Source organism: Lepeophtheirus salmonis, chromosome 10 (assembly GCF_016086655.4).
Source record: "Lepeophtheirus salmonis chromosome 10, UVic_Lsal_1.4, whole genome shotgun sequence".
NCBI lineage: Eukaryota > Metazoa > Arthropoda > Copepoda > Siphonostomatoida > Caligidae > Lepeophtheirus > Lepeophtheirus salmonis.
Window position 1 is genome coordinate 15,911,044 of NC_052140.2, and position 27,789 is coordinate 15,938,832.

General features: G+C 31.0%; 1 protein-coding gene across 1 annotated transcript; it reads right to left on the reverse strand.

Moving 5' to 3' along the window:
* Nucleotides 1-1,853: 1,853 nt before the first annotated feature.
* Nucleotides 1,854-26,148, reverse strand: Past1 (putative achaete scute target 1). The gene is made up of 7 exons (XM_040720165.2): nt 25,930-26,148; nt 24,755-25,041; nt 7,801-8,157; nt 7,392-7,662; nt 7,095-7,322; nt 3,113-3,380; nt 1,854-2,722 (listed from the first exon to the last, which is right to left on the reverse strand). Exons 2-7 carry the CDS (start codon nt 25,039-25,041, stop codon nt 2,517-2,519), a joined length of 1,617 nt encoding a protein of 538 aa, XP_040576099.1. The 5' UTR covers nt 25,930-26,148; the 3' UTR covers nt 1,854-2,516.
* Nucleotides 26,149-27,789: the final 1,641 nt, after the last annotated feature.

The window sequence follows — 27,789 nt, forward strand, 5'->3', positions numbered from 1 at the left end:
AATATAAAGTGACATCAGCTAAGGAAAATAATATTCACTCTTCAAACTATCAACTCCAATAAAAACGGGGGACCTAAAAAATACTCCCTATTTTCATCACCACCTATAATTACTATCTATGACTAACTTGTCATACGTATTGTTACCTTTATTGTATCTCGCAACATTTTCTCTTAAAAGTAAAAGAACAAAAAAGGCCCAAAGTCAGTTGGTTATACCATAACCCTTTTCCTACAAATGTTTGTCTTCGACCACGCTCGTTAATAGAGACGTCAAAGAGTATTACTATTACCAAGAGATATATCTACTTCCTCGACTGTTATTGTGAGAGTACCACTGTTATACTCTATGAGGTCACATCTGTCCAAATGACCAAAATAAGGAACATGGCATGAATAATTTTAAATGAAGTACTTGCTGTATTTGGACGAGGATCAGCAATAATTGAATATTCCATGGATGGTGGATGTATTAATCCTATCATTTTTGATTATTTTAATAAAAATACTAAGATATAATTATTATGTGGCACATTATCCAGTTCTATCACCCACAATTATATTACACATAAATAAATTATAACCATGTAATTTAATAGATCAAAATGCAATACTAGTATTAATGCATTATTGGTAAGTAAAATTACTAATTTTGTGATTAAATAGAACATTTTAAGACGAAGAAATTGAAACTGGTACAATTTGCTTATACAAGTTGCAACTTGTACAAAACATATATTGAGCGACGCCACTGATTCTCAAATAACAAATGAAGGTTGTAGCTATGAAACTATAGTTAACAATCTTCCTTCATTAGTTATAAACTCATCCAAGAAATTTGAATACAAGGCCTATAATTCACCGAAATATTTCCATCAAATATTGGACTGTATTGTAAGGAAATACATTGGACATTTTTTCTTTTATTGGGACCAAGATTGAATATGTGTTAACAACATATTAAGGGATTAAATCAAACACGAATATTGGACGGAAATCCCCATCTTATTTTATGCAAGGATTTTATCATATTTTAGTAATAGAACTTGGTTTACTTCTTTTTAAATATACATTCATCATAAACACAAAAATAGAAACGAAATTTATCATGGGGAACTACGTATGCGAATATCCATTCCACCAAACTGACACAAAAGCATTGAAAGAAGAAAGAAAGAAAAAACATATTGTACATAGAAGCAAAAATATAAAAAATAGAATATGTAATGATAATATTTATAATAATAATTAATTAATACATATCACAATTTATTTTCGTATTAAATTTGTATAAATATATATTATTTTTTATAGTTTGTTTGTTCGGGTGGATCATAATGACGATTTTTTAAAGAAATAAAATCCGCAAGCCTTCCTTCCTCTCTTCCAAAGGTTGGAAATGAATAAATAATCATTATTATTATTATTATGTGTGCTTCGTTGCAGCTTTAAAGCAATTATTTCTGTCCTCATATTCTATACAATACAACAAAACATATGGAGAGAAAAAAATAACCATAGATTGTTATTCAATATGAACGGAAATTGCGTAATGATAGATGACAAATGATATTATGCTGGCTTTGATGATTGTGCTACACCTCTTATTCTTTAAGGCAGTGATTCCCAACCGGGGCTCCGCGAAGTTGTCAAGACATCTCTCTTTTTTTTTTTTTTTTTGTAAAAAAATTAAGTAATCAAAAATTCTCAAGAAATTGTCATGATGCTCCTTCAAAAAAAAAACTTGTGCTGCTCAGTGATGAAAGGGTTGGAAATCACTGCTTTAAGGCCTTCGTCATCTAAATAGTCTGTATAATTGAATATGGTAAGGTAAGGCACAACTTCTTCCATCTATTTATTATTATTTATCCACCTTTAAATTTGATTAAAAAAACTGTTTTTCTTTCAAGAGTATTTATAAAACTACATATTATTACGGAATAAATAACTAAACTTTCTTGTAAAAAAAAGTAATAATAATCATTTGAATAGTCATTTAAATACATCTAACAAGTTATAAAAAATTCATAATATATTTTGAATATACTATGTTTTAAAAAAAAAATATTAAGTAGCATGTTTTAGCAGGGAGTGATTGATTGATTGATTTTTTTTTTTTTCATTACAAACGCGACTATCATATTAAGCTTTAATAGATTAAAATAGATTCTTTGCTCATCTATGAGCTGAAATTTTAAGACACTCTCTCCCTCTCTTTTATGAATTCAATCATCATCTAAAGACATTTAAAAACTCACAAGAGGAAAGCATTTCAATGTAAAAAAAAATGCGTGTTTTATCATAAATAGGAATGAATAATTAATTATAAAACAAAAAAATATCAACTAAGTAAGTAGTAGTACGAAAGGAAATTTTGGAAAGAAATCGAATGGATCCAGCACCATTGGTGCTGCAAGATATACAAACATATCTCTGAACTATTTAATAATAAGTTTTGTAGAGCAAAAAAAAAAAAAAAAAAGACTATAAGAGAAAATTGGGCTAAGACTTTGTTATTTAAAATCCTCTTTTAGAGGGCGGAATTAAATGAGTCGGCAATTCAATAGGAAGGTCGTGCCCATCAAGTTTAACATTCATAAGATGCATGGCAAGAGCAAATTCTTCAACATCTAACATTCCGTCTCGATCCACATCAGAGAGCTTCCATATTTTACCCAAAACATTATTAGGGAGTTTGGATCGAACCATTTCTTGCTTGGCAGCTGTAAACAGAGAAATAAATATAAATACGGTCTTAGAATAAATTATAATGATAGTATTAATGTTGAGACTTGGTTCGATAAGGACTGCACTTTGAAACCCTGGAGCAAAATTTGAAATTATAAGACCGAATATGTTAAAATTATAACAACATAGGATTCCCCCACCGAAACCCAACAATAATATGTATATATTAGTCTTGAGACTCGGTCCGAGATCAAATGTTTATTCCGGTTCGGTCTTAGCTGATTTTTTTAGACCTATCGAGGAATATTGTATTTTCTAAGTCATTTTTTTAGGGTTGACATAATTCTACCAGTAACTATAAGAGTCTCTGACCGGTCTAATTTCGGAACCGAGATACAAAACACTTAGTGTCACTATTTATGTACCTGATCCAGTGATTTTTCCATCGACAGGATCTAATTTTTCAAATATTTCATCGTATTTGTATCTATCCTTCTCGATAATCCAGTCATTTTCTCCCACACCAGCATTGATTCCCTCTCCACCCTTGTACATAAACGGTGTGGCTTTATCAAGAACGCCGTCGAAGGCTCCACCAATAATACGATCCCTGCCTTCGGCTCTTGCGTTCTTTTCCTCAAGAGGAATTACTGTCATCAATTTGGCAATGTCTTCAGCCAACATTCGATCCACCTAAAACAAATAAGGACGAAATATGTATGAAATAAATATCAATTAAATACTATAGAGTGTTTCCACTGACATAATAAATTGCATCATAATTGAGCTGATATAGCTGATATTTTTACTACATAAGTAAAATGAACAATTTTTCAATGAATCCTAATTAAACTACATCAAATATAAAAAACACTTACACTTGAACTGAATACTACTTGATGTCAATGATAAGCACTGATATTTGAATTAAATCAAAGTAATATGAACTAAAAATCCCATCATAAAATGGCTAAATTTGTACAATTAATTATGTTTTTTCGATAGATTAGGGACAAGAAAAGTAGGATAATTAGAGAAAAATATCTTATACCTTCCATTTTAATTGTTAACGTATTTTCAACACCATTTTTAATACATATTAGGGTATGATATAGAATAAAGATAGGCATTAGAGGGATACATTTTTGATAGACAGTAAGTTTAACTCCTTTTATTTGTAGGTCCCATTTTTAGACCCATATACAAAGCAATAGTTCACTATTTTCCTGCATATATTAATGGAAAGAGAGGGTTTTATTCTTGTAAGATGTTGGCTGTTGACATCCAATATACTCGATATTAACAATGCTGACGTTAAATGAAAACGCTCTACTTTTTATGAGGTGTGTCAACAATTTTCCAATTTATTATTTTATTTCATAAATGGGTTCATAACGTAATTTTTGTTAAACTCAAGCCACTATGAGAGGAATTACGGCTTTCTGAATAACACTGATCCAACGCATTAGGCCCAACTTTGAATGGGCGTTTGAGTGGGCCTAGAAAACTCCCGGACTCCACGCATAGATGGCGTTATTTTATTTTAATTGCCTCATTTTCAAAAAGTACCACATGAAGCACCATAAAAAATAAAATAAACCTTTATTTTATCACGCAAATTTTTTTTCAAAGAAAGGCCCCAATCATTTGGTAGTTAGCCAAATATGTCAATTACACAAACTTTATATTATTACACAAAATGTATATTATAAGTAATCCCCGACTATCATTGTCGTATTATATATTCCCAATTTTTTAAATTAATTACAAACATATTTCCTAATATTAAAATATAAAAATTGTATTTTATTTCATACTGTATTGTAATATTGTATTAAAACCGTAGCTATACATTTCCGTATGATAGCCAAAATTTATTCATAGAAATAATAAAATGGCATATGTACACTTAACAACGACGAGGGATCAACAAGGTAATCCTGTCCTTTTGTAGACGGAGCTTAAGTATAACATAACTTATTACTTAGTTTATTTTTCAAAAATAATAAATTATGAAATAGCCAGGACGCGCGTATCAAGTGAGACGAGGGAATCGACAGCTGGCAACAAAATTCATACCGTACTTTTGTGACAGCGAGGCTACGCCGTGACCAACCTTCAAAAGACAACTGTCAAAATTTCATGACAGTATGCTCTTTAGTTTGTGAGTTATTTCCAAAATATAGATCCGTGTTTTAATTTTACACTGCTTCTTCATGGGGAAAAAATAGTATTCAATCTAAGCAATGGCTTGAAACGTGTTCCGGGAACTCTGCTCCATAAAGTGAACAAAAAAATAAGTGAACGATGTAGCTCAATGGAGAGCATAATCGTGAGAAATATTTCTCTTAAACTCAATGTGTGTTAATTTGCGCCTCAGTCGTTCCTAGAGAAGGAAAAATAACTTATGTATATGGACTTCAAAGAAGATTCCTAGGTCAGATGGAGTAAAAGTAAAACTATCATGCTTATTAATAGTTAATCAGTGCAACTCCATCTGACCAATTAAAGGAACATGAAAAAATAAGACGTGTTTTCTTTGTTAAGCCTGAGACTTTTCAGCCCAAGTTATATATATTAGCAGCAGATGCCCGCGTTGCAGGGGTGAATAGAAACAAAGAATGAAGGTAGAAAAAAAGAGACAGAGAGAAGGATGTAGGATGAGAAGAGAGATAGAAAGGGAGAAGGGAAATGAGGTTTTATTTAAGTCAAAAACAGGCTCTTAATGACCTTGGATGCACAAAAAAATATCATAAGAACATGTTTGGTTACTTTATACGTCTACTTCATAAATTTCAGACTGATTTTTTCTACCATTTTGGATTCTATGTGTGATAACGTTAAAAATACACTTATAAAAATATATATGTAAGATATGTTAAAATTTTTGGTGTGGTTCAGAAACTTTTAGGGGCCCAATGGTATTTTTACGATCTATAAGTGCCGTTTGCGCCACTCTTGAATGATTTATCAAACAAATTTATCAATAGGGATGAAGGATAATTAGATGCAGAATACAAATGACATCCAGGCTACATTTGGGGGAAAATCATCCCAGCTTGTTTTAGTGTTGACAGGACAATTATGTGATTGTAATTTTTTTTTTTTTTTTTTTTTGCATCATCTGTTCCTTTGCAATACATACACATAAATGTATACAACTTTTCACAAAGCGTGTATACAGTATACATAAATAGAGAAGCGAATTCATTTTTGAGCAAAGACAAAATATTTAATTTGAACAAGGTCATACATATTTTGTTTCAGCCAGCCTGCTCCAGCAGTGAATGTGTATTTTTATAACCTCATTTATTATTTTATTAATAGTATATGAAATTAAATGCTCTTCTCTCAGAGAGATATATAATATATATTTTTTAATTACATATGTATTCAAATGAATCCCGACAACCTTTAAAACCAAGATGGAATGATTTTTCTTAAAATGTGTACATTTGTCTTATTCCACGAATTATAATTGTCCATTTTTATTAATCAACTACAGGGGTCCCTCCTTATCGCAGTTTTTTGGTGAGCAAAAAAAATATAAGGATACTTTTTTAGTACTAAAACTAGTAAAATGGTTAAAAGTCAACTTTTTACAATTCCTCGTCTTTTTTTTTTTTTTTTTTTGTATTATTTTATTAATCATAAATTATTTAAAATAATGGTGGAGCAAGGGGCAAAGTAGCACTATGCCTTATTGTCCTATGAACACTTCCCTATTGTCTATCATTTTTTCTTGATTTTGTAGAGCATTATTTCTTAGTTCTGCGTTCCCTTTGCTCAATATTCCACCAAAAGTTGACCTAAAGACTCAACGACAATTAGACATAGTTCTACTTTGCCAGATGCTTCACCAAAAATCGACCTAGTGTATGCCAGACAAGAAACTTGTAAAATAATTATAAAATTTAATCTTAATAGGGTATTTACTAGATTTTTAAAGCTTTCATTTCAATACTGTAAAATTTAAATAATTGGAACTTAACCAATATTTATTCATTAACATTTTTGATTGCAAGCTTGTATAATAAATAATAACCTAAAGTATTTAATTCTAGGTGTCAAATCAAATTCGGGGACCTCCTGGCACCGGAATTTGCACTTAGGTAGCGAAAATTCATCGTCACAGTTTTGAAATTAATTGATTGTATTTAATAGACCATGCCGGAGCCAAATTAAGTGTCAAAAATCAAATAAAGTTTTTAAACTAACTTTAGGATTTCCGGGTATTTCAAATCACAACAGAAATTTGATTACAATTTCAATAATAGACTGAAATATGTCTGTGGAATATTAGCCCGTAATATTTAACATTTATCCTTAACTTAACTTTCGTTCGATATTGTTTTTGTGTTGACATACAACAGGAGGTAAAATTAAACATATTATATTGACACATACCCTATCTAATAACTTTTTATCAAGTGGCCTGAATTTAGTAAAGTCTTGATGTGCAAGAGTCTTTTGCATCTTTTGAAGATCAGGGAAATCTCCTGGAGATATTTGATACTCTCTTTGAATTTGCGCAAATAAAGAGTCTAGGTTTTTAATAAGTTCTTTCTTTTTGGAGTCTTTCCCAAACATGGAAGGCATATCCTTCCTTAGTCCAGATATTATATAGGCATGAACCTAAAAGGAAAAAAAAAAGAATATTTAGAACATTCAAATGTTACGTAGATGAGTTTCATCACTAATTACTTTTGCCAAACGTGCTCGCTTGATGAGATCATTTAATTTTCTAAGAGCAGCATTTCTAGGCAGTGATTGAAGGTCAGAGAATAAATCCTGTTCTTCAGCTTCAAATAAACGTCGATTCATATCATAACGCAGAGGTTCATCCCAAAAGGATCCAATATAAACGCGAGCTACTTCCGGAGTGCCCAAAACCTTACCTAAAGACCACATTAAGGCACCGTATACCCTCATCAATTGTTGATGATCCACCATGTCAGCCTTGTTAAGAACAATTCTACGGGCAATATATAATGTGATAAAATTATTATCTACTAATAACACATTATTCAATACGTGTAATGAGGCGTTAATTTACTATTCATACAAAAAAAAAAACTGTTCCTCAAAATTTGCAAATAAAGATAATAATTACCTGATTTTATCATCATGACCCCTTAGGGCCTCAATGGATCTTTTGAATTCATCAGAAATATCCAATTTATGAGCATCAAAGAGTAATAATATCCTATCGACTCTCTCAGCGAACCATTCCAGCACACCAATAAAATCATAGCCTCTATCCGTTCTTTGCTTTTCACCACTAAGAATGCCAGGAGTATCTACGATGGATATGCCCTTAAGAACCGGAGAATCTGTTGTCGAACACTGGAATCGATTCAAAAACGCATTTCCAAATTTGGTTAGAGGACGAAATTGTTTTTTAGGATCCACAACAAGGGCGTTACCGGGGATGACTCCATCCTGGTCTCCGTGCATAACAGCTATGAACCTTTAAAAGATAATTATACTGCCATTACATATTGATGTTAAATGATAGGCATTTGCGAATGAATCACTTCATTTAACCCACATTGGGTGGGTGAGTGGGTAGGAGGACAGGGTCGTCGTGGTGATGTTAGTGTTAGTGACTAGGTCTTTCATTTACACGATTATTTTAACTCTCGTTCACAAAAAAGAACAATCGTTATTTGTTGATAAGTCAGGAACTAACTTAGTAGAACTGTACTAAGCCTACCCTATAATTCAAGAAAGTAAAAACCCTTATTTTTTGAATATTTTGAAATTTAAATATGTAAAATATAAAATCGGATAAAGGTTTTAAATCTAATTATCAAATTTCGTAAATATTAACAGCTAGACAACTAAAAATACATCAACCTACATACATTTTTCAGATGTTCATAAAAATAATCGTTTTGTAAATTATCTAAGATCATTATTTTAAATAGAGTTTTAAAGATAGTAAAGCACATTTTCCATTCTGTTATGGGATCGGATGTTGTAGTTAAAAGTGAATCTGCAAGATAAGCTCACATTTATACCATGAATGTGGTAGATTCGTGCAAAGTACGAGTCCCTGTATTTTGGACGAATAATTAGTTCTACTCTATTAAAAAAGTCGTTCATTTTGAATGTTCACGCTCGACACATCCCTAGTCGTTAGTGAATGACTCTGCTTGTACAAGTCATAAGAGTCGTGCAATAATACTATGTCATCTTTGACCTACATACCCTACTTCTATGAAATTTAATCGAGCTAACAATATAATAATCTTATCAATCAAGATACTAACAACAGCTTATATATATATATTCATTTTAGAATTATATAAAACACTGAAAATGAGTCGAAATAATTGTTTTAATGTATGAATAACAAAAGTAGAAAATTTAGAGGGAAGTGAATGAGAAAATGACTGATATATTTGAAAAAGGATCATGACAGAGCGAGATCCTCCAAATACATCAATATATTTTAGTGGCTTAAGGACTCAAAGGAGTCATTTAATTGTGACAGCATTGGACCCGAGCAAAAGGGTTACTATAATTTGGTTGTCAGAGTTAATTGTTTAGCACATAATTTTAGTTGTGTGAGGCATCAAACGTCGTTACTTTTATTACATCATGCAGCTTTTTCTCCGAGATGAAACAGAAAATAGGCCCAAATCAGTTGGTAACATGTAGTTACATTTATTATATCACGCAACCTTTCACTAAAAAAGAAACCGAAAAAGACCCAAAATCATCTGGTAGTTAGCTATTTTCTGCTATTCATCTATAAAGTTTTTCCAAACTATCATGTTGACATTATTTATCCACAAGTTTTAAATGAATTACTTTTATATACTTCATAATATTAAAATCCAACATAGTATTTTAATCAATACTGTACTATAATGTTACTCAGTAATATTATATTAAAAGTGTAGCAGTACATTTGTATTTCTATATAATAGCAAAATTTTCTTCATCTAAATAGTAAGATGGTCAATATACATATACACGACAAGGTATGAACTAGAAATTGTATTCCTGTCCTTTTGGAAACGGAGTATCAGTATAGTATAGTATAGTATCAAAAAGAATAAATTATGAAATGGCCATGACGTATCTAGTGTAGTTCATGGTTAATAGAAGTACAAGGGTAGCCCATAACGCGTGGCGTACGATTGATGTTTGACTTCCACCACACTTTTAATATTGACGTCATAGTGGATGAATGGTTGGGTGTTTCGTCAAAATCTGCTTTTCCTTCGCAGCAGTCGATACGATACATTAAATTTAATATTCTAGCAATAGTGCTGTCATAAACTATAAGTGGTTGCGTGTTTCGTCAAAATCCGCTTGTCTCAGCAACCAGTCGGTACGCTACATCAGATTGAAAATTCTAGCAAGCCCGATTACATGATGGTTTAACCTTGTATTTCTATTAACCTTAGTGTAGTTGACCATTCTTCCCAACTTAAAATGGAATTATTATTCAATAATTGTTTGTATTGGTGTATAACTTAACAAGAGCTAATTTTAATCAACCAATCAACGTTCAGAATACTGATTAGGAGAAAAGAAGCTAACAAATCTACATCTGACAACAAAATACACAGTGTAATTTTGTGTTAAACAAGTAATGCAGGGGGGATCAATGTATTGCTATAAAATGATACATTTACATCACTAATCATCTGTTTCCATAGGCATATGTTGTCATCACATCGTTACCAAGGAGACAATATAGAAGGTGTGTCGATAACAGATTCATTTCCTTTTGTTTACTGGCTATTTTGATGACGTCGCAGAGGAGACAATTTAAAAGGAAATTTGATAAAACTAATTTAGTATTTTATTTTCTCATCAGACAACAATACTATTTGTATTAGTGTAAATTTTTACCCTCAACGATTATGGTACTAGTATTATGTAAAAAAAAAAATTACAGGTTGTTTTTAATGAAAAATAGGTCAGAACATAAATTTTCAAATAAATATACAAAATAGTGGGCATCTGATGGATTTGTACAGGTTGCAACAGTACAAATTTGCCTAGTATTTCTAGAAGAAGAAATGATTCTTGTAATAATATGAGTGTACACTTAACAATGGGCAGTAACACTGAACTTGCCTCCTTTGTGACGTCAAAAAAACCAGACTGAATTACAAGTTTCTTATGAACACAATTACTTTTATAGCATCACACAACCTATCATACAAAAAGAAACAGAAAAAAACCCCAAATCAGTGGGTAGATAATAGTATTGGGTTTCGGTCAGGAAATCCTGGACCGGTCTCATACAAAATTCGGTCTAGATCGATCCAAAGTAAAAGTTCGGTCTAAATCGATCCATAGGAAAAATTCGGTCTGGTTCGGTCCCAAAAAAATCATTCTAGACCGATTTTACGATATATTTTTGCAAGTACAATGACGTTATATGAAGTTGAATTAGAGATACTTTGGATTGATTTTGATAACTTCGTCTCTTATATGTATACAGTATTTTTTCTAGAACTTATCTTGTACTTCAGAATTTTTTTTTTGAAAAAAATGAATGAAAGTTGATATAGAAAGGGAAAAAATTAGTCTCTCAGAGGCCAAACAGAAATCGGTTCATAAAGTGAGAACACTGATTATCCAAAAAGAAGCAGAAACATCGACAGATGACAACTAAACACAAAGGAAATTTTTGTGTAAATAGGACAATGCTGTAGCTCATATATAAGATGCTTATTTAAGACCGAGAAGAGCGATCCAGTCATCCTTGTTGGTCCTTTCAGACGGTGGAATCGATCCCTCGGGACGTCATTGAGGGTGTGATTACTTTTTAGTTATTCCGTTATGTAATAGAAAAAATTATATAACTAAGTAAAGATAATATATCTTCGTATTGCATATTAATAAAAACAGGAATATTTTTTGCAAGAGCAAATGCTTTAAATATAAATATCATATATCATTTTTTACAATATAAACAACCATATACATTTTTAGGAAAAATTCCAGAGATCCACAGTTAAGGACCAGTAGAACTGGTCTTAAGACTGGACTGAATATATAAGGACCGACACAACCACGACTAGTTTTTTTACCCACTCTATGCCTCGATTGTCAAAAGGGAAACTAAACATTTGAAAAACATATGAGCTTCTGTTGACTTTTCTTCTTGAAAACTGCTCATTATTATTTAATTCAAGAATAGTATTGAAATTATTGTATACATTGACTTGATAATCTTATCAATGATTGGAACTCTAAAGGGAGGTCCTTGATTTATATAAATTGATATAAAAATCCAAATCCTATTCTTGAGTTCATAATACGTCGACTCAGCTGCTTATTATCATACAGGAGTCAACTTATGAGATTGAATGAAAACAGCCACAAGGAAAATACATAGGATATTTGTTTATTTCAAAAAGCTAGTCGTGAATACTAATGCCAGTCATTAAAGGAATTGATTCAGCTGTTCTTCAAGCAGCAAGTTAGGGCAATCTCTTAACAATGAAGTACAAAAACTTCTAGTGTCAGTAAATAATTTGAAAAAGTTAATCTAAAACTGTTTTATCCATTACATCAATTGAAGAAAAAAAAGCCAATAAATCCGGTTTTTTTGGTCACTATTATATCCGTGTCGACCTAGACTTTTTGTTACTATACTCTTGCTATACAAAATGCAGTTATATAAATTATGAGTTGACCTAAACGCCTGCAAGTTTAATTAATATGACTACATTGTTATTTGTTAGAGCAAAAGTTATGTTCAAGGAATCTTAAGATCCATCCATCCAGACAAATTTTGGTAATGAATATATGTACAACTTATGAAGTAAAAAAAATAATTTGACATTTGTCTTTTAATTGATTTTTGTTCAAAATAGTTTTTTTTTTTTTTGGTTAACCTACCACAAATGATGAAGAGTATCTTGAACATTAAATACAGAAAAAAAGCCAAAAATAAAAGTATATTCAATTCATTATATATTTTGTCGTAAAAGTGAATCAATTGAATTAAGTAAAAGAATTATTATAATATAATATCCGGTAATATTTGAAACAACATTACCTATCAATACTTAGACAGGAATGATTTAAAATGCCAACAGTGGACAAAATATAATACCGGATGTTCAAAAAGTCTTGGAATTACATTAAAATGAAAATTTAAGAGCTTACGTAGGATTTTTTTTCTTTTTTTTTTTTGTAAACATCCGGTTCAAACTTTTTGGTACGATAGTTTCAGAAGTGAGATCAGCTGTTAAGATGATCTTTAGAAAAAAAATTAAAAAGCCAAAAATAAGGAGGTTGCCGTTTTAGTACTAGGCCACCAACATCATAAGCATGCTCTCAGTCAGAAACCAGATGGTCTTGGGGGTCAAGAAACTACTTGAAGCTGGAGATAACATTGAAAACAAACCTCAAGCAGGTTTACCAACCAAACTAACTCCACAAGTGGACTGAGAGGCCTTTGAAGCCAATTTAAGAAGAAAATGACTGAGTTGGATAAGAAAAAAGCAATAAATAAAAAAACTCGTCTCTGCCACTCTAAACTCCTCCTGAATGATCTTACACATAATGGAAACAGGGTTATTTCTTCAGTGATGAAAAAATCTTCTCTGTTGATCCTGTTATTAACAAACAAAATAATAGATATAAAACCCTCGATAAACCACGTCAAAGCGGGATCCCTGAAGAGAAACCCGTTTCCTAATCTTCTAGACCGTCTGATTGCTGACTGAGAGAATATTCATGATGTTTGTGTGTCCGGCACGGACTAAAACGGCAATTTTCTTTCTTTTATCTACCATTTTCTACTGTATTTAATCTGACCTAAACAGCTGACCTCACTTTTAAAAATATATTGCACCAAAAAGGATCAAACCGGATGTTTACAAAAAATGCCTACTAAACCTCTTACATTTTTATTTTAATAACTTTCCAAAACTTCCGAATACTCAGTTCATGTCTCCCCTGTCAACATAAAAGCAAGGTAGAATGATTTTTCTCAAAATGGACACATTTGTATTCTTCACCAATGAAATACAGTCTTCAATAGCAAAAAAGTACAAGAACAGCATATCCCTAACTTAGAAGAGTTTGATCCTAATATGGCATTTGTCTGTTAGCCTCATGGCCTTAATAAATGTTCTGTTATTTTCTAGCTATTTTAAAAGTTCAAAGCTTTATTAAGCCCTTGGTATTGAAGATAACGATACATTATGTGAATATACTTCAAAGTCTATGTTAAAAAAATATAAAACCATTTTAAAAATGAATTTATCATGCATTTAACTCGAGTTATCTTTGTTTAAAGTCGACAATAGCTGCTTTTTATTTGAGACTCATAGCTTTAAGACGAAAATATTTAGAAAGTTTATAAGTATCTCAATTGATAGCTGAAAATGTCAAATTTAACTTAAAGAAAAGCAGTTTCCCAAAAACGCTCTGTATTGTTATCAATTAGAGATAAGACCACGACAATATTTCAAGAATAAAACTCATTTTTGAAATGTTATTTTAAATTGCACATTAAAACTGCAAAAATTCTTCGTTACAATTTAATATAAAAATTGAGATATTTTATTTGAATGGTCATACGGAATCTAATTAAGTATCACTCATGAAATGAATACTAAAACCTTCCCAATTATTCCTAACCCGAGCTCTTTAATTTTATGAAGGTCATCAAAAAATGTATTTTGTAAAAAAAGGTTTACAAGAAATGTATTTTCCTAAAAAAAAAAAAGTCATAAAAATTTCTCAAGAAAAAGTAAAGTCTTAAATTAAGAACCAAAGACACGAGTATAATTAAATCCAGCCCATCAAAAAAGAAGCTCTACAGTGATGAAAAGGTTAAGAATTGTTGTTCTAAACTATAGTTTATATTCTTCTTGAATATATCAACTCATTCCGGAAATTTGAATACAAGGCATATTGGGGCATACGTATATATGAATCATAAATAGGAGCGTCCGCAGGATCATATTTTGACAGGGCTTGGTTTTAGGAATTTTTTGGGAAAAAAATAAAAAAATCTACAGTTATTCACAAAAAATTAAATATTTTGGAAAAAAAAATCGAAAATCCATAGCTATTAACAGAAAATTATTTTTTTTTTCGGGAAAAAAAACTAAAATTCTACAGCAGTTCTCCAAAAATTTAAATTTTTTGAAAAAAAATTTAATAATCAACAGCTATTCGTACAAAAATTTAATTTTGCGGAAAAAAATTCAAAAATCCAGAGCTGTTCATAAAAAATAGAAATTTTTTTTCCATTAAAATGCAAATATTAATTTTTGTGAAAAAAAAAATTCAAAATCCCCAACTGTTCACAAAAAATTTCAAAAAGTAAGTTATAAATATTAAATTTTTAGGAGACAAATTTCAAAAATCCATAGCTATTCATAGAAAATTAATTTTTTTTTGTAGAATTGAATTAAATTTCATATATTTAATTTTCTAGTAAAAATCAAAAATTCCTTAATTTTAGTGGAGGGGGATACATCCCTCTAGCCCACCCCTTGTGGACACCCCTGTTAATTTGGTATACATAAAAATTAACTGGACGTTTCTCCATTTCTTAATTTTTGTACAAGATATTTGTTTTTTTAATCCTCCTCCCCCACCACATGTTGATGAATTAATTATAATCATCTTGCATGCACATTGTTATTCATCATTTTTATGAATAGTTCCTCTTAAATGTAGTGTTGTGTCAGCCACTATATATTCGGCCCGGTCAAGTACTGGTTAAATTAGTCCTGCAGACCGGTCCTTCGGACTGTCAGTACTAGAACTGATTTAAGTGCAAGTAATGAACTTGTATTCTGGAACGAACTGGACCGGACCGAGACTGACTTGGACCGGAATGCAATCTTCAGTTCTAAATCAGCCCTGACACACCAATATTTAAATGTCTTAAAAATCACAACAGATAAAACAAAATATAGGCTTTATAATATATTCAAGAATTATATAATTAGTGCTAGATTCGAGTATTACTTAAAAATCGCCGACAATTTTCTAAATCATAATCGCATTGGGTTTTTTTTAAGGTTTTTTTTTTTAATTATTATTGATAAGTAATATATTTTTATAATTCATCTTTCATTTGACAATGGTTTTTATTAAAATCGGATTAATAGTCTAAGAGAAAATCCATACGATTAATTGATCGTGTCGGCTGTTAAATAAAGAACGCACCCAGTCTTACAAAGGAAACTAAAAAAAACACATGAATTTGATTTTTATACTCGATATTTACAATCCATATAAATATTATGTTGGAGAAAAAGTAGTTTCGTATTTCCTACCCTTTTTTTAACTAAGTATATCTTGCTCATTATTGGTGACATTGAATCATACGATAAGACGTTGTAAAGGTGAGTGTATACTACAAAAAAATTTGATTCAGTATTGCGCTTGGCCGGCTCAGTCGTGAATTATCGTGCGTCGAGTATGGAGATCTCAAAGGACCAAATTCGCCATATTTTACACTTTTACTAACTGAAAGGGAAAAACACGTAGAAAGAGACCAAGAAAATTTGCGATGTATACTCCACTATTTCAGTTTCTTTTGCGCAACAGTGGTTCGAGTGATTTTTTTCACTCAATTCACTTCGACCGTTAAAAGCTGGCGATTTAACAGAAGCGGCCAGCATTGTCGAATAGGAGATAACAAGACATTATCAAGACAATAACAGGGCGCACACATCTTTGATGAAGCTCCAGGAGCTTGGATGGGAAGTTATTATGCATCCATCCTACAGTCCAGACCTAGCACCAAGTGACTACCGCCTATTCCTGTCTATGAACAACGCGCTTGGGGGTACAAATTTGGCTTCAATAGAGGCTTGTGAAAGTTGGTTGTCCCGAGTTTTTTGCCAATAGGGAAAAGAGCATAAACAAAAAGGGCACTATGAAGTTGGATTCTCGTTGGCAACAAGTTATCGAAGGAAACAGAGCATATATAAAATAAATCGGATGATTTGAACAGTTCTTATAAAGCATTCAAGTAAGGTGAAAAAAACGAGATTACTTTTTTCCTAACATATTACAAGGTTATTCATGATTTATTTGAATTCTAAAGAACAATATTCCTCGTGTGTGACTTTAATGCAATCATTTGTTAGCATTGCAAATGTTGTTGTATTCATTCAAACGCATTGAGCAACCTTTTCCAAATAGAAAGAGAGAGAGAGGAGAGCAAAAAACCATACTCATATATTATTTGTTACATAATATCTACCTTCATTTGTCTGTTGACTCTGATAAAAGAAAAAAATGAATTGATTAGATAGACATTATTATTACTCTATGTAAATGTAGAATAATATAATATAGATCTATTCATTTAAGGAGTGACCTGACCTTAAGCAAGAAGCTATATGTACATATAAATAGCCTAAATAATTACACACTATGTACAATCGAAATGACCTCATTTCCTTTAATTGAAGAAAGAAAGAATAAGAAGAAAACAAATTTGTGCATCAATTTACCAAATAAAAAGGCCAGCGATAACAACGACTTTTCTCAAATGAATCAAAAGTTAATAATAGAACTTGTGGTGCATCAACATAAAAATATTCTGGAACAAAAATCAAGAAAATGCTAAAACCCAATGTATATTTGTACTTCATATATCAGGCCTGTAATCACCGGAGATCGAAAGAGAGCCTGCCCCCAATAATGATTGACAGACACTGCAGGCTTCGATATGCACACAAAAGGTGTAGTCGGAGGGGTTGGCATCAGGTTTGTAGAGGGCCAAAAATGTCAAAAAAGAGCAATTCTTCCTCCCCAACGTTACAGACTTGCTTACGGTGGTCCTATAGACGTCCAACTGCTTGGAGTGCGCCAATTGAAATTTGTCGATCACATTCAATTGTACGTAAGCTAAAAAGCTAAAGGTTCTCCCTTACAACTGCTTGAATCTGATCTAATGAAACGTCATGACAGCTAATTTACCTTCCCCCAAAAATATTCAAATTGTCACGGGGGGGGTTGATGCCCAAAATACAGACGATCTTCATCACTAGATATTATGAAGTACATAATTGACATAAATAAGTCAATGAAATAATGATGAGACGTACATTTTATATGATGAGCAAATAAAACAATAATTGGGACATACCCTTTTTTAATTTTTGTTCAAGATTGTTTTTGTGTTGACACAGCACATATGTACGTACATATAACATATTTCTTGAAGGGATAAGCGTCATTCATGGAAGAAGAAGAGGAGTACATAGTATTGTTCATAGAAGGCATGTGCTAAATAGAGTCTTATATTTATACACAAGTCAGAAACGCCAAATCAGATGTTTTTTTTCTCTAAGAAATAATGAACTCTTATCATCATAAATAGTAGTGATGTGCCACGAGCTTAATTTTACTGCTTGAGAGTTTATAAATAAATAAAAACTACTCGAGGAATTACAAACTATACTCGTCACTTTCAGGAATAATAGTATGAAACTTACAATTTTTGCCTAACTGATAATTTTGTGGTGATAAAGACAAGAGTTCATTGATTTAGGGGAACTAAGAAAGACCCTCCAGTTCTACCTTCAGGGACACCCCCTGATACTACCGAACCCTTTTTGCACGCTAACTAGGGGTTTCCGCAGGTTTATATATAAAAATATATATTGGAATTTAAAGAAATAAGATATAAAAAAAAATCAAAAATCCATAGCTATTCGCAAAATCAAAAATAACTGATAAATATATATATATCAAAAATAACTTATAAATATATATATATATCAAAAATAACTTATAAATATATAATTTTTTGTAAAAATATTTCAAAAATTATATTATAAATATTTAATTTTTCGAAAAAAAAAAAAAAACATCTATTAACCAAAAATTAATATTTTTGGAAAAAAAAAAAACCCACAGCTATGTTATTCACAAAAAAAAATCAAAAAATCATCAGCTGTTCACAAAGAAATTAATTTTTTTGCAAAAAAAGTTCAAAAAGTCAGACAAGTTTAAAAAGAAATTATATTTTTTGATTTGCTGTATAATTTGCCAGCTTAACCGTTATTTTAAGAAAAGAAATCTTTCAAAAAAAAATTACTACAAATGTTGCGTAAAATTTTTTCATACAGACAAAAAAAATTAATAAAAAGCAAGAATTCCTTAATTTGGGGAGGGCTACAGCCAATCCATCCCACTGCCTGCGAACGTCCCTCGTCAGTCAAAAATCATATTTTCTATAGGTTTATTAAAAATCTGTCATTGAAAAATGGTTTTTCCCTTCTCTAATTAGTAATAAATAAGATTCACATCCCTAAGCGGCCCGGACTCAGCAGATTTTTTCCTCTTGTGAACGCTAAACATTTTAGAATCCGAATAAAAAGAAATATGTTTTGAGGATTTAGATATTTTAATATTCTCAAAAAAAGAAACATAGGAGGAACATTGTTTTTGACGTGTTACGAGTAAATACTCGAATTTTAGACACATGAACCGAATTTTTGTTTACTTCATAAGAGTTTTTCTCGTGACACATCTCTAATAAATAGTAATTCATTTATAGAGTCCTCTGCTGCTGAATGAGTCAATGCTATTATTAAACGATTTTTCTGTATTATGAATAAAATTTATATAAATATGTTTTAAGGAGGATGAAAATAGCTTCTTCGAAACATTTTTGATGCTAAGTTTATCTAAGGAAAATGATCATTCACACTTTAAATATGTTATATCGGGTGACAATTTTGAAATTGTCCTTTTTATTTGGTACATTCCAGTCTTAGGACCGGCCCTATCAGTCTCGGGTACAGGTCCTTAATACCGTCAGACCTTCGGACTGTCAGACCTTTAGCTGATTTTAAAAAAAGTTGAGTGACGTCATCAGGGGGTTTGCTAGCTTTCATCATTTGGGGGGGACTTAGCCTTAAAATAATCAATACCGTTATATAATTACGTATATACATACATAGGTTTACTTTTATATATATTAGCAGAGGATGCCCGTGTTACAGTGGTGAATTAAGTGGAATAGAAACAAAGAATGAAGGTAGAAGAAAAGAGACAGATAGAGCGATATAGAAAGAGAAGAAGAGAGAAGGAAAATGAGGTTTTATTTAAGTCAAAAATAGCCTTTTAATGACCTCGGAGACCAAAAAAAAATATCATAGGAGTCTTCTTGATTATTTTATTCGAAAACTTGCTAAATTTCAGACTGATCTGTTCGACCATTTTGGATTCAATGTGTGATAACAACAGAAACAGAATTATAAATATATTTACGATAGGCTAAAATGTGTTAGTTAGTTTTTTTTTAGGGAGGGGCGTGCTTCAGTAAAGTCAAGGAGTCTCACCCCCTCCCCCCACAAAGGACTAGCCATTCCACTGGACATCAACAAACACCGAACTTTTATTAATTTTAGGACTAAAATGTAGGACTGAACTGGACCGGACTGCAGTCTTCTGTCTTAAATAAGGATAGAAACACCACTAATTACAGGTAATGGAAAAGGATATCATTTCATAGTTACATCTGTAGGCCTTTTGGTAAGGTGCAGTTTACACTATTCAGGCCTCCAGATGAAGACGTAAGAACTTCATTGGCAAATAATCATTGATTTACTTCACACGCCCCTTTTTCCCACTTTCAGAGGCGTCCGCAGGATTTTATTTCCCAGGGAGTGCTTCATTTTTTTTTTTCTTTTCTTGAAAACATTTTTAAGTTAAAATTTGTCGGCCTGAACTTGACTGAATGACCTTTTTTAAGAAAAAAAAAACGATTAGAAACTACAAAGGGGTAGCTTTTGGGTGATAAATACAGAAAAACCCTTGATTTGGGGAGGGTTATAGCCGCTCCAGCCCAAATTCTGCGGACGTTGTAGTTTCCTCATAACATCTTTCAAAGAGAAAGATACCTGAATTTTAAAGTAGGAGCTGTGAAGCTGGAACTTATTATTATTCCTTCTAGCAACCATTATTTTTTTCTTCGTTTTTATATTCTTCAAATCTAGCTAAGAGTTAAGAAAATATGCATATAACTAGTACCGACTAATCTGTTCTTAGGACCGTTGAATGGTAAAAGAGATCTAACACTAAAAATGATATAATGGAGGTCACGTGTCAAAAGAAGGGTATTTATCTCTAGGAAATAATGATTTGAAAGATATACATAATCACCGAAACAGAGGACGGAGCAAAAAGATTCTTCTACATAGTGGTATATGTATTGGTCCTTATTTAGGACTGCAGACTAGACAGTCCTGTATATCAGTTCTAAAACTTTTAAAGTTTGGTATTTGATTACTTCAATCAACTTTAATTCTTCTTTTTTTAAGTACTTTACCTACAGTCTAAGGAATAACTTAAGACTGACAAAACACTTCATCTACACAAGGGTCCACTAGGAAGTCTTCTTATCCTTGATCAAATTATCCGAATGGAGAGAAAGAAAGGTATCAAGAAAGGTAAAAAGTTATCTTTTTACAGCTTTGAAAAGCTATGGACAAAAGATATTATTTGGCCCCATACATTCCCATATACAAATCCCCTCAAATAATATCTTTGAGGCGTAATGGAGAGTAGGACTGGCTTGTCAAGTAAAAGATTATCAAAAGTGATTCTTTCATTATTTTGTATGCAAAGTTTATCTTGGGAAAATGACGATTCATATTTCATATGAGAGTGTAGAATTTGATAAAAATTCGGAGGAGTACATTCATTCGTTTCGTCATCATTAATGATGGATGGATCATATAAAATAATAATAATTTTGTCTTCATTACCAATCATTGTTGCTCTTATGTGTTCAATTCCACGTTGTCTTCCCTTACAAACTGGTTTTAAATCGAATTGTATACTTAAAAAGTCATATTGTGTAAGAGATAAATATACCAATTAGGGCGGTTTGTAATACGGTTAGTATGGAAAAGTAGTAGTCATTTTTTTAGTTCTACGTTTGTGTCCCAGAGGGCAAATATTCTTTATTTAGTCAATTAATATTAAAATACAACATTATTCGTTATTTCAATAGGCATTTTTCTAACCTATAAAAAATATTCAATAAGTATTTTTTTTTAAATTATTCTATGTAGAAGAATCTAAGGAAAAGTTGATGATCCGCGTATAAAGCGCATTTTTTTTTTTTTTCTCTCTTCTTTTTACATTTTTAGATAGAAAGGATCAAAATAAATGTTCAAAATTCTCTTATATTATACCTCCTTTTTGCTACTCCTTGGAGTAACTTTAACAATCACTTTATTAATCTTTTTTATAAGTTAGAAAAATCCCATTCGAAATTGTTTTATTCAAAAAAACAATGCTTCATTTTAATACTAGCAGAAGAACGCCGCGACATTGCTCGGAGTAATTAAGTGTTCGTGGCCGTCCGCAGCGGGTAGGGTGGAGTGCTGTAGCCCCCCCCACACACACAAAAAAGCAAGTTACTTTTATTATATAATTAACCCTTATAATAAGTTCAGTGCATCAAAAGTTATAAAATAAAAAGATAAAAATTATAAAAAATAAAGTAACTGGGATAAAAATATCCAAACAATTTTTTTAAATCATTTTTTTGTGAATAGTTGTGGATTTTTAAGAAAGTATTTTCGAAAAAAAATCTAATTTGAAATTTTATTTTTGAAAAACACTCTGTAATTAAAGGAGACGACATTTTGGGGGCTGAAAATTGATATTTTTACAAATAAATTTCAAATAATATGGATAAAACGCAATCAAATGGTTTTATGAATAAAAAAAGACTTAATACTAGCATTGAATACTACTTCATGCAATCTTAAACTTTAAATTAAATCAAAGTGATATGCACTGAAAATGGCTAGATTTGTACAATTTTAATTTTATAGATTAGATACTAAAAATTAGTGTTTAATTTGAGAAAAATATATTATTCTTTCCATTGTAATAGTTAATTTGTATCCAAATATACAAATAAGATTGTATAACGATGTTATTTAGTACATTCTAGGGTTAGATATATAAGACTGGGCAATAGAGGGATCAAATTATGTTTAAGGTATTTTATTTGTTGGTCCCATTTTGACATCTAATAGTGAGGGGCATCCTCAGGGGTAGGATGGAGGGGCTGTAACATCCCCCAAAAAAAAAAAAGGAATTTCTGCTTTTTACTAGAAATTTTTTTCGTCATTTGGACAAATTATGGAGAGAAAAAAATATTTTTATTTTTTTCCCGAACATTTAAGTTTAGTGAATAGCTATAGATTTTATAATTTTTTGTGAATAGCTATGGATTTTTAAAAAATTTAATTTTTGTATTTTTCCACAAAAAAAAATCCAAAAACCAAGCCCTAAAAAAAAAAAAAAAAAAAAAATATATTTATTTATTTTATCCTGCAGACGCCCCTGATAGTTCAATATTTTATTTCATATTAATGAAAAAAGGGTTTTCATTATAATAAAACTTGGCTGTTTAGGCCCCCAAAATAGCCGACATCAACAATGATGACGTCAAGTGAAACCCCTAAAATGAGGCCTTGGCTTACAGACGAACAAACTTTCCTTTATTAATAAAGATTAATTAAACTAAATAAAGAATTTTGTCCCTCTTTCAAACTTTGATCGAGATCTGAGGCGACCAACATTTGACGTTGTATAACAATGCAATTTTGCAGTGGTTATTATCTCCTGTCCACCAGATGACAAACAAACCATCCTAATAGATATAGATATATATGAATATATACTTGTTTTATTTTAAAAACTCAAAAGAAGCAACATACATACTTCAAAATGTATAAGCTTCTTTATACATCACAGAAGAATAAAAAGAGCCGTAATAAGATTAATATATTTTTTTTAATATGATACTACGTATAGTAAGAACGACAAACTTATTTATCTACTACTACTAAAGTATAAGTATGTAATTTGAGTCAACTAATGCTATAAAGGACAAGTTCAATCTTAATAAAATATAGCATAGTCTTCGAAGGAAAGAAAAAGAGCTAAATAAAAAATACATTTTAACAACATGTTTTAATGATATTAATGCAAATTCCACAAAATCTATATTTGTTTGTTAAAACGTTTGTAAAGGAATCAAATAATATTGTTTTGCAATATAATCTCTCCCGTTGTAGAGCGATTGGTGTTGGATCGGTCTAAAAAAAACCAAAAAGGACTGTGAGTCCAAGGACCAGTCCTTAACAATCTTTTCTGGTAACTACAACAAGTGCAGTTTACACTCTTCAACCCTCCAGATGAAGAAGTAAGAACACCATTGGTAAATGATCAATGATTTACTTCACGCCCCATTTGTCCATTTTCTGGGGCGTTCGCAGGTTGTTTTTTTTTTTTTTGGGGGGGGGGCTTCATTTTTTTGAAAATATTATAAAGTTAAAATTTTTGATTTTTAAAAAGTAAATTATATTTATAAGCCTCAAAACAATATAAAGCAAACCCAAGACGATGGGAAATGATTAGTCTTGGATTGATCTAAAAAGAGCTACAGTCCAATCAGTCCTGTCCTAATAAAATTTGTCAGTCCTTATCAGTCTTTTATTGTAATTACAATACCTGAAATGACGGAGTACCTAAATACATCATTTCAGTTGGGGAAGTTTCCTCATAATCTCTTTCAAAGAGACAAGATCCCTGAAGTTTAAAGTAGTAATAACATATGTATATATTTTAAATTATATGACTAATGATATTGAAGCATTAGTTCAGACCTTGGCATTTTTTTTTTTTTTAATATTTATAAATTATGTACTTCTAAATGCCCCTGTCATTCTTTGTCTTTCAACTCAAATTATTGATGAGGAGAAATATGTATTAACAAATTATTATTGAACTTAAAGGTACTGCAAACGAGATTCATTATTAATAACTTGTTCATTGTATGTTTTGATATAAAAACAACTAATCAGGGAAAACCTGGGATGCATTCATATAATCAATAAATCAATAAGACTGCTTTAAAAAGTACATAGTATAAATACAGCCAAGATAAAGAAGGAGGGGGGGGGACAATTGAAATTTAGTTCTAAAAGATAAGATATGTATATAATTTGACTACTGATTGTAAAATAACGACAACTTGAATATATATGTAACATAAGATGAAATCCTACCGATCAGTGGTGGGCTCTGGCCCAATCCTAATGCCAGGGAAATCTTTTTCCAATAAATATCGTATAAACGTTGTCTTTCCAGTCGAATACTGACCGACAAGCATAACCATGGGTCTAGCGTCGAAATCGGGATCTTCAAGGGCTGGAGAATGAAAATCATGGAAGCTGTACTCCTTCTCTAATGGAAGGAGTTTTTGACGATATACATTTTGAAGTCCGGTCGTGACATTCTCGTAAATGTCAGCGTGTTTCTTACGCGTGTCATCGCCGTTCATCCACGAAAACATCTGTAATAATAATAATAAAAATATGGCCTTTAAATAATTAATCATCATTTGATATATAAATATATCAGAAAAAACATAATTCGATAATATTGACATAAAAAAGTTACAATTCAACAAGTCTTATCAAGAAATGTAAGACTCCATGTTATTTAAGATAGTAACATAACACGGAGTTTATATTTAATAAAGAAGATGGAAATGAACTAGATGATGAAATCGTACTCATTTGATCTACAGGTCATCTATCAATTATATCTATGAAAGACTCTGGGGTATTCAACTCTACTAACAATAAGTTTAAATTATCACGATAACACAGCGTTCATTTCATCACCTATGACTAGACGAAATGTATTTGTCAACCAATGTTGTTGTTTTTTTGTTTTTTTGCATGATGATTAAGAGAAGAAACAAGCAATTTATTAGAAGGGTTCATCTGACTAATAAAATATCCATTTTCTTTTCTTATCGAAATATAGACGGAGACAAGACAAAATGAACACTGTCATAGCGCAGGAGTGTGCAACAGTCTTTACTAAGAAACTTTGAAATATAAGAAAAGGAAATAACTTCTCCCACATCTCATTAATTAATTAGCTATGAGATATATAATATGTGACCTTATCCTTGGATTGTAACAATAAAGTATTTGAAGCTGGGATCAATCCCAGCTTCTTACGCTTAATTATTAAGGGATCAATGGAGAATATTGGAGGTCATACACGATACAAATATACGTGGATCAACTCCTTGCGATATTTTCACAGCCTTGGCATCGCACATCAATCTATGAGATGTAATGATGCGACAGATACGAATGGATTCCATCCACAAACTCATCTCTAAAAGAGTGGAAATAAGGAGTTAAACATTAAATAAGGATCTTACCTCCAAATGTCTCTGCACTTGATCGAATAAACTTAAGGGAGAAAAAGAAGAGGAGTTTTTACTTTAAAAAACTATTCAGAAAAAAGGGAAAGAGTAAGATCTCACGGAGCGGCCGCTTAGCTCTGTGTGTTGTAGATTGTGAACGACAACGTCAAGTGAAATGTAACTTTACACTCAAGTCGCCTTTAGCTAGCTACTAGATGAAGAAAAAAACAAGCTAGAAAAAGAAAAGAAAAATGATTATCGTAAGAAGCTGCTAGCTGCATAATAATAAAAAGGGAAAAATAGAGACAAACCAATTAATCCCAGAGAGAGTGTAAGAAAAAGAAAGAAAGAATTTCATTGGGCATTATTAAGATCCAATCGGAGGCATATCAAATACATTTTGCTTAATACCTAAATAAACTGATAAAATTTTCTGCTGAACAATAAACGCCCATATTTATGCTGAGGTTCATGCATTTAAAAAAAAAGATAATTAGAGATCTAGGAATTGATGTCGAGCTAGATGGATAATTATAACGTTTAACAAAAAGTCATTTAAGTGAAACAATATTTTTAAAGGGTTTTGGGTTTGATATTTTAAGGAGAAAATATAATTTTTTTAAAGGATAATTAATGAAGAAATCCTTGCGCAAGAATGATTAATCATAATGGGTAAAAAAAAAAAATCGCTCGAGCAGGAAATCATAAATTATGTTGGACATTTATTATTTACTCACAGCAACCTTTCAAAAACATTTTTTTATTAACATTAATAGTCAGCTATTGATAATATTTTCTATTATTCCACTAATTAATTTTGATCGTTAATATAACTATATACAATTAAGGATAATATTATATATATTTAAGCTATATTTTATGTATGTATGAGGTTGATAAGTGTAAGTTGTGCGTGTCTATAAAAAAATGTACACTACAATATTGGCTAAACAGGAATAGTTTTTATTATGGGTTATTAATATATAATCATGATTCATAATCTCGAACTGTGTAATCTTAACGTATGTTTGTAGATCTAATATAAATAAATATAATATATCAATTCATATCACAATTATATGTAACTGATTATATTCAAAATTGCCACACATACATTCGTAATATTTAGTTTGGATCATTGAATAATTTAAAAACGTATATTTTAAAAAATACAGCGCATAAACGATGACAAATGATTAAGTTGGCATATAATGGAAGTATTTAATTGAAATGAAATAAATAAATGCGGTTTCACACCTCTAAAAATGAGTGGTCATTCTCATAGGCATGAATTACTAAACATTTGTATCGACAATAGACACACAACCTCCATAGTATAACCATGTAAATGTAATATAACTAATTAATCGGAATACTGTTCCAAGGGTTATTTGTGATCAAGTATAAATATATTTGATGGAAGGAAGCCTTAACCGGAATATCTGATGTCGTCATATTCCTTTCTTATATTTCATTTTTCATTCTTAGGTGTTCGATATTATTGACTATAAAATAAAGACTTTTTATTAAATCTCATAGAAGACAAGTTTTCAAGAGAAAACTGAAAGGGTTTTAATGGTATTATAATTATAATCTATTTACATATCTATCTGTATTATAAAATCAGTTCCTTCATGGCTGTGCATATTTTTATTTCTATCAAAGAAGAGCGTCTCTTGATTAACTTAATATAAACTCTAGAAAAACTGATGAAATTAATTTCACTCTATTTCTAATTAGAAATCCAAAATGTATTTATATTTGGGGTTCATTCCTGCAAAATATGTTATCGCGGATGATCATGTGAAATGTGTGAATATTATATCTTTTTCTACAGGACTTTATAGCATCAATTCAGGGAATTTAAACTGAAAA

Bases quoted from the DNA above. Each gene is read 5' to 3' on its own strand.
- Past1 (XM_040720165.2), bottom strand. From the start codon at position 25,041: ATGTTTTCGTGGATGAACGGCGATGACACGCGTAAGAAACACGCTGAC. The intron at 8,158-24,754 runs GTAGGATTTCAT...TATCTTTTAAAG, and splicing joins CCAGAGCCCACCACTGATCG to GTTCATAGCTGTTATGCACG. The intron at 3,381-7,094 runs GTATGTGTCAAT...TATTTGTTTTAG, and splicing joins ATAAAAAGTTATTAGATAGG to GTGGATCGAATGTTGGCTGA.